Source organism: Microcebus murinus, chromosome 4 (genome assembly GCF_040939455.1).
Source record: "Microcebus murinus isolate Inina chromosome 4, M.murinus_Inina_mat1.0, whole genome shotgun sequence".
NCBI lineage: Eukaryota > Metazoa > Chordata > Mammalia > Primates > Cheirogaleidae > Microcebus > Microcebus murinus.
The window spans coordinates 97,667,440-97,683,349 of record NC_134107.1 but is presented as its reverse complement, the minus strand read 5'-3'; the positions used below and the strand labels follow the sequence as shown (position 1 = coordinate 97,683,349).

General features: G+C 50.8%; 1 protein-coding gene and 1 long non-coding RNA gene across 3 annotated transcripts; one reads left to right on the top strand and one right to left on the bottom strand.

Annotated features, from left to right (window-relative positions):
- Positions 1-75: 75 nt before the first annotated feature.
- On the top strand, positions 76-10,665 carry LOC142870641 (uncharacterized). Its single transcript, XR_012919001.1, has 2 exons — positions 76-155; positions 10,237-10,665. It is a non-coding gene; the product is annotated as an uncharacterized LOC142870641 (long non-coding RNA).
- Positions 5,619-15,763, bottom strand: C2CD2L (C2CD2 like). 2 transcript variants are annotated; one of them, XM_012773544.3, is made up of 14 exons: positions 14,910-15,763; positions 12,841-12,936; positions 11,846-11,965; positions 11,562-11,672; positions 11,353-11,469; positions 11,148-11,259; positions 10,897-11,005; positions 10,146-10,210; positions 9,928-10,055; positions 9,663-9,837; positions 8,860-8,961; positions 8,584-8,720; positions 8,211-8,496; positions 5,619-6,677 (listed from the first exon to the last, which is right to left on the bottom strand). In XM_012773544.3, the coding sequence occupies exons 1-14, from the start codon at positions 15,261-15,263 to the stop codon at positions 6,466-6,468; spliced, it is 2,124 nt and encodes a 707-aa protein (XP_012628998.1). In that variant the 5' UTR covers positions 15,264-15,763; the 3' UTR covers positions 5,619-6,465. The 2 variants fall into 2 exon arrangements, with proteins under 2 accessions (XP_012628998.1, XP_012628999.1); XM_012773545.3 differs by having other exon boundaries at positions 8,584-8,717.
- Positions 15,764-15,910: the final 147 nt, after the last annotated feature.

Below are 15,910 nucleotides of genomic sequence, written 5' to 3'. Positions count from 1 at the left end.
AATGGCAGCTACGTCTGGCGGAACCCGTGCGCACCAAAACACGGAAGGGGCGGGAACGGTGGGTGGGGCTCGGCGTCCCAGGCGGGAGTGAGGGGCTACCGGATGCAGGAAAAGGTAGGTCAGACCCGCGCCGCGGGGCTCCAAGCAATGCGCAGGCAGGGAGCTCAAAAGGCCTGAATTCCCGCAACTACGCAGACTCGGCAAGCGACACTCAATGGGCATGCGCAGGGATCCAGCAGGGTGCCCAGTGGGGTCTCCCTCCCGTGGTTCATTGCGTTTGTTAGCTGGCTGCTTGGGCCACGCGGAGGAAGAGGCGTGGGAGGGTCGTTGCCGGGAGCTGCCAACACCGCTCGTCCCAGACGGGGGGGGGGGGGGGGGGGGGGTCCTACCTCTATCCGTCAACCTGTTAGTGTTCTTATCTCTTAACTATTAGTATGTCTGTGTCAGCTTTTCTTTACCCCCCACATTTCTGCCTCCCTAGTTCCCAGGCTTCGTGAACGACCGTCATCCAGCCATCAGGTTAGGAACCTGGCAGTCATCACTGATTCCTCTCTCACCCGTAACATCTAATCCATTGCCAAGTGCCTCCTTAAACACAGGATCTCTCAAATTCATCCCGTTTGCTTTATCTTCACCGCCCCCGCCCTAGTCCATTAGCGACGTCCAGCCGAGCTTTACACGCTAGTCTAACGGGGTCCCATTGCGTGCCTTCTTGCTTCATTCTGAAGCATCCTCCACGGAGCGCTCAAAGTGACCTTTACCAAAAGCACGTTTGGTGACACCGTGCTTTAAACAACTCAAAGGATTTCTGTTGCCGTTAGGGCAAAGCCCTAAAGCCACACTGAGGCTTTCTAGACCCTTCGGCATTGGGGCTCTCTCTGCCAACTTAAACTGTATCTTGAGTCATTCTCGACCTAATTTCTTGCTCTCCAGACCCAGATTTCTTTCAGTTTTTCTACCACACCTACCTGCCTTTTACCTTGCAATCCTTGAACTTGTTTTTCTCCACCTAGAATAATCTTCCTTTTCTCCTTTTCCCACATTTATTTGACCGATTCCTACTCATTGTTAGGGTCTCAGTGTAGGTGCTTCTTTTTCTAAAATGTCTTCCTTGATAGCCCTTTCCTGTATTTCCCAATACTGCTCTATCACATCCTACTGTATTTGCCTGTTTACTTTCTGTCTGCATTCTGCACTAGACTACTTCAGTGAGGAAGGACAGAATTGTATCTATATTCTTCACCTTTATAATCCCATCACTTAACCCAGTGGCTAAAACTGAGTAAGGGTTCAAGACATATTTGTTAAATAAATTATGTACTTTAGTTAAAGTTCGTTAGGATTGATATTTTATTGCATTATAGTTTTCTGTATTTTTAACCTAAAAATAAAACTATATAATTTGTATAATCAGAAAACATATTAAATGTTCAATATACAGGCCGGACATGGTGGCTCACTCCTGTAATCCTAGCACTCTGGGAGGTCAAGGCTGGCGGATTGCTCGAAGTCAGGAGTTCGAAACCAGCCTGAGCAAGAGCGAGACCCCGTCTCTACTATAAATAGAAAGAAATTAATTGGCCAACTAATATATATAGAAAAAAAATTAGCTGGGCATGGTGGCACATGCCTGTAGTCTCAGCTACTGGGGAGGCTGAGGCAGAAGAATTACTTGAGCCCAGGAGATTGAGGTTGCTGTGAGCTAGGCTGACACCACGGCACTCACTCTAGCCTGGGCAATAAAGCCAGACTCTGTCTCAAAAAAAAAAAAAAAAAAAAACCCAATGTTCAATATATATAAAATGAATTTAAAGATGCTACTAAAAGTAGTAAGATCATATTTGTGCATGAATTTGGTTTTTCACAATAATGAATTATACCTTGGTCCCTATTCTGAAATAGGGTTTTAAAATAAACCAAAAGTGGCCAGGCGTGGTGACTCACGCCTGTATTCCTAGCACTCTGGGAGGCCGAGGTGGGCAGATAACTCAAGGTCAAGAGTTCGAAACCAGCCTGAGCAAGAGTAGACTCTGTCTCTACTATAAATAGAAAGAAATTAATTGGCCAACTAATATATATAGAGAAAAAATTAGCCAGGCATGGTGGCTCATGCCTGTAGTCCCAGCTACTCGGGAGGCTGAGGCAGAAGGATCACTTGAGCCCAGGAGTTTGAGGTTGCTGTGAGCTAGGCTGGCGCCATGGCACTCACTCTAGCCTGGGCAACAAATCGAGACTCTGTCTCAAAAAAACAAAACAAAATTCAAAAGTAACAAAATGTGATTTGCCAACTCTAGTCATTCAAGAGTGCATAGTTATAGCAGTTCTTCATGAAATGCCAGCCTCATTTTAATTCAGATTTACAATACTGAAAATGACTCTTGGCTTTATTTTAGCAATTTCATGAAGAAAAAGTTCATTCACAGAGCTGGGTAAACTCAAACACAGGTTACAGAGCAATAATTTCAGGATTGCTCTGAAATCCATGTTTCCAAAATTTAAGGCAGTGTCACACTGTCTAGCGTAGTTTAGTTGTATCTCAATCTGCTTCTCTTGAAAATAAGCTACAGTTTTGGCTGGATAATTCAGAAATATCCTGAGATTTGCTCTTTAAAAGCTGCCACAAAAAATTTAAAGCATAACTCATACTAATTAAAAGCTATAGATCTCTTTTGAAAGTGTGAAATGGATAAACTTGATAAAAGTATGTTTTGAATTTCTTTTTCATTCATTTAAAAAAATCCCTATTTTTGAAACATGATTAGGCTCTTGACTATAAAATATGTGATTCCACTGAACTCTGGGCAGCTTAGCACTGGAAGCTCAGTACAATATACTCAATCCCCAGATACCATGTTTCCCCCAAAATAAGACAGTCTTATATTTATTTTTCCTCAAGAAGACGCCATAGGGCTTATTTTCAGGAGATGTGTTATTTTCCCCTCAGAGCCTCAGCTTGCAGCACGCACAGGATGGCCGGAACCTGCCAGGGGGAGCCAACCTTGTTGGTGGGGCTGCCCGAACCTTTCAGGTCACCTCTGGGATAGTAGCTGTCATGATGGGGCAGATGAGAAGGGCTGCTCAGTCGTCTTTACCGCTGGGGACGAAATGCATGGGCTGTGCAGAAATGCTGCATAGCCACGCCCATCACTAGGTCTTATTTTCAGGGTAGGGCTTATATTGTGCAAGTGCTTAGAAATCCTGCTAGGGCTTATTTTATGGGTAGGTCTTATTTTCGGGGAAACACGGTACACTGGGAATGTGAATACCTGCCCTCCCATCAACAATAATACTTCCTATGAAATTACAAGTTTAGTGTGTTTGGCTGTCTTGTCCTATTGGCAAAAAAAACCCCAAAACACCATATTTATTACCAAGGATATGTGTAGAAAGGAAAAATAAGAATTTTAAGAAAAAAGAAATAATATAAAAAAAAAAAAACTCAAAACAAAAAAATTTACTCCTCTGTGAACTACTAAGAGTTGCATTTCTTAGATTAGGAGAAACAGCTTGAAAAATCTCTGAGTTTTTATAACCTAGAGTTGAGCATTTCACTATACAAAAATTAACCAAGGCCAGGAGCGGTGGCTCACACCTGTAATCCTAGCACTCTGGGAGGCCAAGCGGGAGGATCACTCAAAGTCAGGAGTTTGAGACCAGCCTGAGCAAGAGCGAGACCCTGTCTCTACTAAAAATAGAAATAAATTAATTGGCAAACTAAAAATATATATGGAAAAAATTAGCCAGGCATGGTGGCACATGCCTGTAGTCCCAGCCACTCGGAAGGCTGAGGCAGAAGGATCGCTCAAGCCCAGGAGTTAGAGGTTGCTGTGAGCTAGGCTGATGACGCCACGGCACTCTAGCCTGGGCAACACAGTAGATTCTGTCTCAAAAACAAAAAATTAACCAAATATCCATAGTCTGCCATTCTTTCTAAATATCTCATATTCAGAATCAACCTATATGCTCATCAACTGATAAGTGGATAAAGAAGATGAGGTATAAATATATTAATATATATACATACATACATACATACATACCATGGAGTACCACTCAGTCATAAAAAGGAAGGAAATAATGTATTTTACAGCAACATGGATGGAACTGGAGACTATTATCCTAAGTGAAATATTTCAGAAAATACCACATGTTCTCACTTATAAGTGGGAGCTAAACAATGGGTATTTATGGTCATAAAGTGGTGTAAGAGATGTTGGAAACTAAAGGGGGAGATAAGGATAAAAAAATTACCTTTCGGTTACAATATACGCTATTCTGGTGACAGGTACACTAAAAGCCCCAACTTGAGCATTATACAATTCATCCACGTAACAAAAAAACACTTGTACCCCCTAAATCAATTGAAATTAAAAAAAAAAGTCTCAGCAGGGCGTGGTAGTTCATGCCTGTAATCCTAGCACTCTAGGAGGCCGAAGCGGGAGGATCACTTGAGCTCAGGAGTTTGAGACCATCCTCAGTAAGAGCTAGACCCTGTGTCTACTACAAATAGAAAAAATTAGCTGGGCATGGTGGCACATGCCTGTAGTCCCAGCTACTCGGGAGGCTGAGGTGGGAGGCTGAGGTGGGAGGCTGCGGCAGGAGGATCGCTTGAGTTCCAGGTTGCTGTGAGCTAGGCTGACACCACAGCCTAGGCAACAGAGTAAGACTCTGTCTCAAAAAAAAAAAAAAAAAAATCTCATATTCTGTAACTGGGATGGACAGGAGCATGGGGAATATTAACAATTTCCACATGCTTTCTACCCCAAAGACATGTGCCCTAAACCCCCTGTGCTGTAGGTAAACTCTAGAATGTCAAGACTAGAGTGACCTTTTATCCAGGTCACCCTTATTTTAGAGATGAGGAAATTGAGTTCCAGAAAGGAGAAGTGGCCTATTCAAGGTCACTCAGTATGTGTGTAGCAGACTCAGTTTTCCTGCTTCCTTTGCTCTGACATCCTACAGCAACTTACCTATGCAGGCAAGGTCCCAGAGGACAGGAACCACGGACACAGTTTGCTAGTATGTATGAATCCCTGAAATTTGCTCACATTTAGGAATAAAAACTTTTTATAGTGAAATACTCTTAAGACTTCCCCCTTCCTGTCTCTTCTGAGGCAATAGTTAACACTTATGCAGCACTGACTATATTGGAGAGTTCTAAGCCCCTATTTCTCACTTACAACCAAATGACACCCATGATTATCACAGTCCCCATTTTACAGATGAGAAAACAGAGCCACTCAGAGGTTACATAACTGCCTAAGGTCACACAGGTAATTAGTGGAGCTGGGACTCAAACTCAAGCAGGCAGTCAAGTTCCAGAGTCCATGCTGTGAACTCTCAATTATATCCTGGAAGGAGTAGCCTGTTCCAGAAAGGGGAATGAAGATGCCGGTACTAATCAATTGACTTTTGGGCTACAGCTTAACCATTCAGAGACTCCTGTCTCTCCCAGCTTCTCTCTACATGTCCTTTCTTCCCTGTAGGAACTTCTTAGGAGACCCACTGTGTGTGTCATCTACCCAACCTCATTATCTGGGCCCCTGTCTCTCATCTTCCACACCATCCATACCACACCTCAGACTATTTGCCTTTCAAAGGATAACCAGTTGTCCAGCTTATAAACTCCAATTTGACTTTAATTTAATAAATTAAATTCCAAGCCATCACACAGCAATGGACATCATCATCGTCATCTCCCAACATACAGAGGTGCAGCCTGCTCTTGCTCCATCATCACACAGTCTTTAAATAAAGCCCATAAAGCCATCTCTCTGGGGAAGGCTTCCCACCAGGCTCCTGGCTCCCTCCTTCCAACAGAGCCACTGCTCATAGAGAAGGCATCAAGTACAAAAAACGGTAATAAAAGGGAAGGGGGGGTGAGGAGCAGAAGCGGAGGCAGGGAGGTGGGGAGTACCTGCCCCCCATCCTGGGCACCGGCCCGGCTTTCTATGAGCTGCAATGTCCTCAGAGGCAGACACTGGTGCTGGTCTGAGTGGAGACCTGAGGGAAGTGTGGGACAGAAAAGAAGGGTCACCTGGGAGAGATGCCCTCTATCATCTGTTCACTGAGGGTCCTAGACCACACATATAAATAGAAAAGAGAATAAATAAGGGAGGAAGGATCAGCTGAGGAGCTGAGCACCCTGGGACTCCTCTCAGGGGCCAGTGTCAGCAGGAGGCAAACGCTGAGGAATGCCACACATGCCAGGACAGAGCCCTCCTCTTACTCCCAGCCACCAACTCCCTCTTCTATGTCCTCTGCAACGGGTGCCCACCTCACATGCTTCCCGTTGCAAGTACCCTTCCAATCGGCCCCATGGCCCAGGGTGGACAGGGCTTCCTGGAACCCAGAGGGCTTTCCTGACCCTGGCACTGGGAATCCAGGAAAGGGTATGGAAGGGGATGTGGGGAATGGGCTGAGAGCACTTTTGCTCTCTCCTAGCTCAGGAGGTAAGGAGGACCCTCAGAGCTGGGGGCTGGGGTTGCCGTTGGCCTTGGGTTTGGATTTGAAGGAAAAGCGCTTGATAAGGCGGCGAGAAAAGCTGCCGGCCTTCTTTCGGACACTGGGTGTGGCCGTTGTGTTGGAGAGGTCATCGTGTGATTGGCTCAGACCAGCTTCCTTCTGTCGAGGCTTCCGGCGGAAGATGAGCTTAGTGCCACTGCGCAGGAAACTCACTGCAGGGGAAGAGGGGAAGCTGAGGCAGAGAGAGGGGGATGGGGTGGGGTAGAGGGCAGAGAAATGACGGACAATGGAGGGATAGAAGATGCAGAACAGAACCAGTCCTTTGGCCCAGAAGCCAGACTTCCTTAGGAAAGGAAGTAGAAATAAATATGTGTTTTATCCTTTCTGTGGAAAAAACTTTAGTAGTCATCGGATTCTGTGTATACTCCTGACTCTGCCCCAAAAAGGAATGTTATGGGGCCGGCTACTCCATGAGGACAAACTGGGATTGGGCCTCTTTCCTATGGAAAGGCAAAGGCTAAGCAGAGGGTGTCCCCAAAAGCCTATACATCATGAAGAGAAAGGTGGGTTGACACCGACTTGTTTACTGAATTCCAGGCTGTGAGCAGGAAGTGGTGTGTCTGGAAACTTCAAAGAGGTACATTCAGAACCAGTGTGATGAGGAAGGTACTTGCCCAGCAGGTTTTGGACTTAGCATTCTCATTATCCCAAGAAGTGATGAGAGCTTAAATCATAAATAGATACACTGTGGTTGATAGACTCATTGGTAGAGGGAGGAAGATGTTTTGGAGCAAGCCCCTCTTCCTTTGAAGTTAGAAGAACTACCACAGCTGTCCACAGCCTATGTCACTGCCAGAGGGACAATCCTAGGGTTGGTGGGGGATAAGATTTCTTATACACATAGGGGAGAGGATACAGAAATAAAGGTAAGAAATTTGGGCCAGGCATGGTAGCATGCATCTATAATCTAAACTACTGGGGAGGCTGAGGCAGGAAGATCGCTTGAGCCTGGGAGTTTGAGGTTGCTGTAAGCTATGATGATGCCACTGCATTCTGGCCCAAGTGATTGTCTCAAACAAAAAAAAGGGAAGAAATTTTTTTCTTTTTTCTTTTTTTTTTTGAGATCGAGTCTCACTCTGTTGCCTGGGCTAGAGTGCTGTGGCGTCAGGCTAGCTAACAGCAACCTCAAACTCCTGGGCTCAGGCAATCCTTCTGCTTCAGCCCCCTGAGTAGCTGGGACTACAGGCATGTGCCACCATGCCCGGCTAATTTTTTCTATGTATTTTTAGTTGTCCAATTAATTTCTTTATATTTTTAGTAGAGACGGGGTCTCACTTTTGCTCAGGCTGGTTTTGAACTCTTGACCTTGAGCAGTCAGCCCACCTTGGCCTCCCAGAGTGCTAGGATTACAGGCATGAGGCACCACACCAGAAATTTTTTTCTTAAAAGAGAGAGTAGGAAGGCTAACACCTAGACTCAGGAAGAAACAAAAATGGAGGTAAAGGGAAATAATTTGGCATCCCTTCCTATCACCCAAGCCTGCCAGTTCCAGACCAGAAACCAAGGCACAAAGTTCCCCTGCCTACTCTAGCTTGGCTGGCGCAGGCTGAGAACTCTGGAGATCTCTTAGGGGAGGAAGGAGAAGGCAAGTTGGCTTGAGGGTCCTGGGTCCCTGAGTATCCAGTAGTACCCAGTAATGCTATTGGGTATAAAAGAGGTGGGGGCATCCTACCAACATCTCCCACCTTTGTGATCCTTGAGGCTACGGGTCTCCAGGGCACCAGTGGACCCTGTTTCTGACTCAATGTCATCGACGGATGGTCTCTCAGAAATGTCGGAACGTGTTGTCTCATCTGCTTCCTGGACACTTGTGGGACTGGAGAGGGCATCCAGGGGTCCAGGGGACATGGCTGGTGGGTCTGAGGGAGGTGAAGAGGGACCTCCTCTGGTCCCTGAGTCATCCTGCATTGAGGCTTCCAGGGATGCTGCATAGCCCAGGGATAGTGCCAACTCGTCCTGAGCAATGGGCACCTGGCAGGAGGGACAAGTTTTAATGGCCAGGAGTGACCCATCAGGGCTTTCTCCCTATCCCAGCTCCTCTCTCCAGAGCCCCGTTACCTTGGAAACACCAGAGATGATGAGAGTGCTGCGCTTGGTGGGTGTCTTCTTGGCTCCCCGCCCGCTAGGCTCAGTCAGCTGGCGAATCGCTGTCTCTGCCACAGGGTCCAAGCCGTTGGAAAGCTGGCTTTCCCCTGCTGGGGGCACAGAAGATGGACAACCTGACTTCTCCCTGCCTCCCTCTTGGATTTGAACTCCTCCTGCCCCACCCAAAGTGGTTTTTGACTCTGGTACACCAGGGCCAACCCACACTCACACATCCCATTCCCCACTCACGGCTGCTACTGTGGGAGGTATTGCTGGGGCCACTGCTCTCGCTCAGCACGGTTGTCGTCTTCTCGGTCACCTCCACCTTGGACGGGGAGCGGGAGGGGGAGTCTGGTGGGTGGGGGAGGGTCAGTGAGCTGGGAGGTGCTTTAGAGTGGCCCCCACCCCTACTATCTTTATTGAGATACAGACTTGGTAACACAGAGGGCAAGGATGATTAATCACAAGGATGATTAAGAAGATGCCATGGGGACAAAAAGACACAACTGGAGCCCACAGAAGTGTGGGGAGGTGTCATGGAAATATGGAGGGCGTACAGAGGGAGTACAGGGGCCCCCTGGAGGTAGGGGCAATTCTGTGGGGACCCAGAGATAGGAGAAGTGTGATGGAGGGCCACTGAGTGGGGGAGAAAGGCTACAGAAGCCTCTGGGTTTCTTGGAAGATCCCACAGGGTGTCAGAGGATTGAAGGTACAGGGAGGGACAATTAGCCAGTTGGGGCTGGAGACAGGGAAGGAAGGAGACCTGTGAAAAGACAGAGAGGAACTTGGCCAGGTGGAAGTACACAAAGTCCTGTGTGAGGGTGGGTAGATCCAGGATTGAAGGGTGAGAGGAGTAGTTAGGGAAGTGGCAGGAGGTAAGGGAAAGCGTGAGAGATACAGTGATTAGGAGGAAGCTGTGGGAGGATTGGAATGGAATGTCCCAAAACAGGTGCACTGGAATTAGGTCTTTCCTTCCCCTCTCCCTGTCCTGCGATGGGTCTGCAGTCCAGGAACCCTGGCTAGAGCTGGAATCCTAGGCTCCTCCTCTTTACCTAATTTGCCATCTATACGTGGCCGGGACTGGACGGTGGTGACCGTGGTGACAATGGTGCCATCAGGCATGATAGTCCGGTCCAGCTCAATCTTCTTGGTAGGTGTGATGCTGGGGCGTGGAGTGGAGGGGGTGGGCGTGCCCAGGTTCTGGGGAGAGCCCTCCTCGTACTGCAGCTGCCCAGGGGCGAGAGAGCAGAGAGGCAAGGCCTCAGAGACTGCCCATCCCCTGTGTCCTCCCCCTCCCCCCAGGGGTTCATGTCTCACCTCCACTGCCATGGTGGCTGCTGGTCCCAGGGCTTTCCCTGGCCCTGGGGTGAGTGGGCACACCTGTCTTCGAGACAGTGGTCTGGAGGGGGAGCCCACAGGCAGTGTGGCCTGGCCCAGGAGTTCAGCTAGGGAAAGGGGTGGCACTGTGAGCTGGGCCCATGACCAGGCCATCCTCAGCACCCAGCCAGAGGTGTCCCCTCCTGTCCCACACTCACTGTCTCCACAGCTGCTGCTCCTCAGTACTTTCAGGGTCAGCTCCCGGCTCTGCGCACCCACATCTCTGTGGGCCAAAAGGAGACCAGGCAGGCAGGGGGAAGATTAGCAAACCGAACCCATCCTTCACTCAATCACAGTCCAGACAGAGAGAGATGTACGTCAATAAGATGGTACAAGTGCTCCAGTCAGATTATCCTGTCCTCCAAATACTCTCTCTCCCAATGAGAATGGGACAAGGCTTGAGCGGAGACTACAGTCCTCAGCTGGGCACTCAAATCCTCCCTGGCCCTGCTCCACCTGTCTTGCCAGTCTCTTGGTCTCAAACCCTCTTTCAATTGCTTTTGTTGTTCCCTCTGCTGAGAATACTTTCATACTCTGGTGAAACCCTACTCTTGCTCTAAGGTGCGTTTTATATGCCACCTCCTCCATGAAGCCTACTCTGATCCTTATTCCCCTAACAGAATTTAAGCACTCCTACGGCATGTTATATAAACCTTGACTGGAGCAGTTGTACTATCTTCTTTGTGTACATCTGTTTCTGTCTCTGTCTCAAGTCTATGACTGACCCAGGGAGGGGACTGTATGTTGGTCATGTCTGTATCCATAAGACCTAGGCTAGGGCCTGGCATACAACAGGGGCTCACACCAAGGGCCACTGGAAACACAGCTGATTCATGCCAGGGATATGCTGGAAGGGTTTGATCCTCAGTCTGCCCATGGAGCAGGGGTGAGGGTGGTGTCACTCCTTACAGTGCCAGGTCCTCTGTCCACTCCACCTCGGGACCAGCCCTCGCAGGCTTTGTCCACTTCTGTTGCATGGGGTTGTCGAGTTCAGCTACACAGCATAGTTCCTCGGTGCCTGTGAGGAACCAGAAGTTAGAAGATGCTCAGATCAAAGACAGGAAGCCACTGAGGAATAAGAGAGGCTGTACCTTTGACAGAGGGGCAGGGAATGTCTGCAACCAGAGCTTGACTGTCCCCTAGCTGCTGCTAGCTCTCACCTTCCAGCTCATTTCCCAGGTGAGATGCTCGAAGCTGCCGTAGGAATAACCGGGTAGGTCTGGGGATGGCTGGCTGGACCTGGGACATCATGGGTGGCTTCTCACTGGGTACCTAAGACCAGAAAGATGTGAACAGAGCAAGAATCCTGACATAGTACCCTGGGGACAGGGTGCATGCAAATCTTTTGGTTTGGGTGCTACTCACCAGGCTTCCTGGGGCAGAGCAAGCCCTGAGGTTGACCATCATGGCTGGCTGGGTGCTGACTATAGCATCTTTGATCATTTCCTCAATCGTGGAGAGTTCTACTTGTTCCTCATCTCTCTGCAGAGAGAAGGGGACAGCAAAGAGGTGGAACTCCCAGCTCTGCCTCCCCTCCCTGCTCTGCCTCTTCTCTGCCAGCCCTGCCTCCTTACCTCCCTGGCCTGCAGCTTGGGAAGCACCGTCAGGCTGAGATCTGGGCGATCGGTGAAGGCCCAGGATACTAGCAGTCCCTCACCAGGGATTTCCTCCAGGTTGACTTCCAACTGTGGACAGGGAAAAAGCAACTGGGTTGGATTGTCTGACTCCTCAATGACTCTCATCCCCCAGGACCCTCTCTTCCTGAAATCCATCCCAGAAAAGAATCAAACGTAAAAAGCACAGCCAACTGAACCACCCACCCCCTGCCCAACTCAGTTTACCATGTCCCCCCCTCTACCTGTGTTGGTGGCAGTGTCAGAGTGACGTGGTAGGTCTCCATGGAGACGGCAGCGGGGGACTGCTGGGTCACAGAGACTGGGAACCGCACCTCTTCAGCAGAGAGCTGGCAATGCAGCACCTAAGAAAGGGGAACAGGGGCAGGTGTGGAGGAAGAGTGCTCACCCTGCTTTGTCTTGCCCTATAATGGTTCAGCAGACCCCTCCCCACTTTGGTTTTCCTTGGGACTTCACCTTTTTGGGTTCATAAATCCCTAAAAGAATCAGGTAAAAGCCAAAGCCTCCTCTCCCCAGAAAAATGTAGGTAATACAAATGTACAACATTTTGCACACAACTTCAGTGAGATTCTTAGACCTCCTGAAACTTATCCTTAGATCCCTAAGGCAGTGGTCCCCAACCTTTTGGGCACCAGGGACCAATTTCATGGAAAACAATTTTTTCCACAGACTGGGGGTAAGGGAGGTCTTGTGGAAGGGTGGTGCAGAGCTGGCTGGGTGTGATGTGTAGGTAGTGATGCGTAGCCCATTTCCTAACAGGCCACGGACCAGTGCCATGCCATGGCCCCAGGGATTGGGGACTGCAGCCCTAAGGCATTCACAGACTCCAAGTTAAGAAGCCCCAGACTAGGCCAGGCCTGGTGGCTCACATTTGTAATCCTAGCATTCTGGGATGCCAAGGCAGAAGGATTGCTTGAGCCCAGGAGTTCAAGACCAGCCTGAACAACAGCAAGGCCCCATCTCTAGTAAAAATAGAAAAATTAGGCATGAATAATGGAATGCCTGTAGTCTCAGCTACTTGGAGGCTGAGGGAGGAGGATCACTTGAGCCCAGGAGTTTGAGGTTGCAGTGAGCTATGATGATTCCACTTCACTCTAGCCCAGGCAACAGAGCAAGACAGATCTCCAAAAAAAGAATCAAAAAAAGAAAATACACCCCAGACTAAAAGGAACACTTGGGGTCAGGTCCCAAAGAGGGCAGTAGACCCTTAGACCCTTACCATGGTGCGTTCTGATTGGTCTATGCAGGTCACATGACTGATGCTGGCTCTCGGTGGAAGTTGGGGCACCTCTTCAAAGGCAATTTGGATAGAGCTCTGAAGGAGTAATGTGGACACAGCATCAGGTCTCTGGAGCTGCCCCCAGCAGGGCTGGCCTGCTCAGTTGTTGGCTAGGCCCCGGTACTGCGGAGACCTCAGCTGCAGGCTGGCCACGGGCCTCTCCTTGGCTCAGGGCTTTAGGAAAGGAGGTGTTTCCCCCAAACCCTGCCTCTCCAGGGGCTTCCAGCTGCTAGGGGCCACTAAGAACAGGGGAACTAGTCCACCTCAGAGACTAGATCACCTTGAGCTGAAGCCCCTGGATTCCTCCTTTTCCTCCTAGAATACCAGCAGCCTCCCTCATCTTCTCTCCCCTTCCTCTTCATCCTCCACACTAGCCCCAAAGCAAGGTACACAAAGGAAACAAATTAAGGTGTTGGTTGCCCCCTACACATAACAGCTGGGCAGAGAGGGAAAAGGCTGAGCTAAAGGCAAAGGCAGGAGGGCCATTTATTGTAAGATAAGAGTTGGAGAAATGGGGCTAGGCCTTCTTCCAAATAAATAGTATGTGGAGGCTCAAGAGTATGACTCTATCCATATGCTTGGAGATGAATACTAGCTCAGCATGGCCTTGGGGAACTTTACCAGGGGAAATGGGAAGAGACACAAGCTCAGAGGGCTCAAGAGTCTAGGGGCCTGGCTAACTCCTCAAGGCAGACAGCAGGATGGTATTAGGGAACAGAAAGCTGCTTAGCTTAGATCTCGAAAGAGCTGCTGCCTAATTCTTCCGCGGTAGTGGAAACAACCTACTGTAGCCCCATCTGGGGAGCAGGATGGGAAGAAGAATTGAGGAGAGGGCACAGACTGAGCTGGCAACTCTTCCTTGGGTCTTGAGAGAGAGGAAACAGATCCACAGGGCTCATTTGCCTAGCAAACCAGGGGAAGCCAATTTCTCTGCTCTGGTAGCTGGCTCATTCAAAAGCTAGGTCAAAGAAGATGGGAAGATGGATGCTTGGAACCTCAATCTCCCCACCTTCTACAAGGGAGGCTAATACCCAGCTGAGTCAGCTGTCCTGGGGAGTTGCATTTGACCCAGGGACAAGGTGCAGGGAGAGTTGGATGGAGGGGTGGGTTCAAGGTGTAAACTGATAGATATCATCTGGCTTTCAGTTGGCCAGCTGGGCAGAGGAAACAGAACAACTTCTGTGGCCACTTCTGTTTCCAGGCATCTGGAGAACTAGCAGGGTAAAGCCTCCAAACTCATGGTGTCTAGAAACAGAGAACCCTCTGAGCAAGGAGCTGATGGACTATGAGGCCAATGAGACACTGCCAGGCCAGGATAGGAGGGGGGCCCGAAAGAGGGAGACCTCAGTCTCATGACCATGCTTCCTGCCCACTTCCTGGGAGGCCAGATGCCCATGGTGCAATGGGAGGAAGTAGGCTGGGCTGGTTTGTGACTGACCCTCAAGGGGCAGTTCCAAGCTGATCTACTGGAAAGGACACTGACAGTCTGCTCTCCACCTGAAATACCACTCCCCCCCCACTCCACACATACACTGCATGGAGAAGGATGTGTTTGATTGTAGCAGTGAAATTAATGAGGGCAGGGGGTAATTCAGCCTCCTTAAGAATCCGCCTGGCCACAACAGGGTTTGGGGGTATGAAATGGTAAATGGGTGTGGTGGCACGAGAGCCAGGCAAATTCCTTCTGCAGGTGCACCTGTCTCCTCCACCCCAACACAACCAGCGCCCAGGCTAGGCGGAAGTGCCCTCAGGCACAGGGATTAGCGTTGCTATGAGAACAGCAACTTGTGCAGGCGTTTGGAGCCAGAGTATCTTGCCCACAAAAATAGAGGTTTTGGGACATAACCGAATTTCTACAACCCCCAGCCTCAGCTGCACCCTTTTCTCTGATCCGGGAGGAAGACAGAAGCAGTGGGGATCCCCACCCCCATCTGGCCCTCCTAGCATAAGCAGTCCCTCTCCTGGAAGGAAAGGCTGAAGGGACCACCCAGGTGCTCTGTCCAACTCACCCCGTCCCTGCAGGCCTGCTCGTTCAGCGCTCGCACCCAAGCCCGCTGCCAGTTCTCCCGGAAAGACTTGAAAGCGAAGAGCGACGCCAGGAGGCCCCGGACGCCTGGCTCCTCAGGGGCGCCGGCCCGAGTTGCCCGCAGCCGCAGCAGCGAGCGCCACACGCCCAGCTCCCGCAGGGAACCCGTGGGCTCCGCGACTAAGGCGGGTCCCAGGCCCTGGTCCCGGGGGGCCCGCGCCAGCCACACGCCCCGGGCATACTGCAGCAGCCAGCCGAACACCGTGAGCAACGAGGCGGCGAAGAGGATCAGCAGCGCCGCCCAGCCCACGTCCCGCTGCCCCCAGCCGGGATCCATGCTCCGCGCGGGTTCCGGTCCCGGTCCCGGTCCCGGTCCCGGTCCCGGCTCGGGCTCAGCCGCTGCCCCGGGGGAGCATGGCCCGGTCGGGCCGCGGGGCGCGGGTGGGCTCCCCCGGGGCTGGGCGCGCGGGTTCGGGGGCTCTCCGGGGTGGAGTGACCGGGACTAGCGGGTGCCACAGATCCGGGAGAGGAGGTCCTCGAGGGTCTCAACGCCGGGGTCTCTGTCTTCGTGGTCGGGGTCCCTCCTCGCTTGGTCAGCAGTCCGACCTCAGTTACTTGCTGGCCAGCGCCCGACTCCTCCCACGGCGCTGGCCCCGCCGGACCCTGGCGGGGACTGGTCTGCAGAGACGCGGGGGCTCCAGGCCGGCACCGGCTCGGAGAGGGCTGCGTGCGCAGAGCTGACACTGACAACACCGCCGGCGCCCCGCCCCCACCCGCCCTTAAAGGAGCGACACCCGCGCCGGGCGGGGCCGGGCCAGCCCCGAGCTCCCTAGCTAGAGGAGGGCGGGAGGATGAGGAGCGAGCGTAGGAGGTCCTGCGGTTGAAAATAGGCGGGACCTTTGACTACTCGGTCCCATCCTGGAGTGGAGGTGCTCCTGCTCGCCTTAGCTAACGGCAAGAGTAATGTCACTTACATGAGGTGCT

What these genes read in the sequence shown, in the direction of transcription:
- C2CD2L (XM_012773544.3), bottom strand. Translation starts at nt 15,263, where the DNA reads ATGGATCCCGGCTGGGGGCAGCGGGACGTGGGCTGGGCGGCGCTGCTG. An exon ending in GAGCAGCAGCTGTGGAGACA is followed by an intron (nt 10,056 to 10,145) that starts GTGAGTGTGGGA and finishes CCCTTTCCCTAG; the next exon opens with CTGAACTCCTGGGCCAGGCC. An exon ending in ACGTATAGATGGCAAATTAG is followed by an intron (nt 8,962 to 9,662) that starts GTAAAGAGGAGG and finishes CCCACCCACCAG; the next exon opens with ACTCCCCCTCCCGCTCCCCG.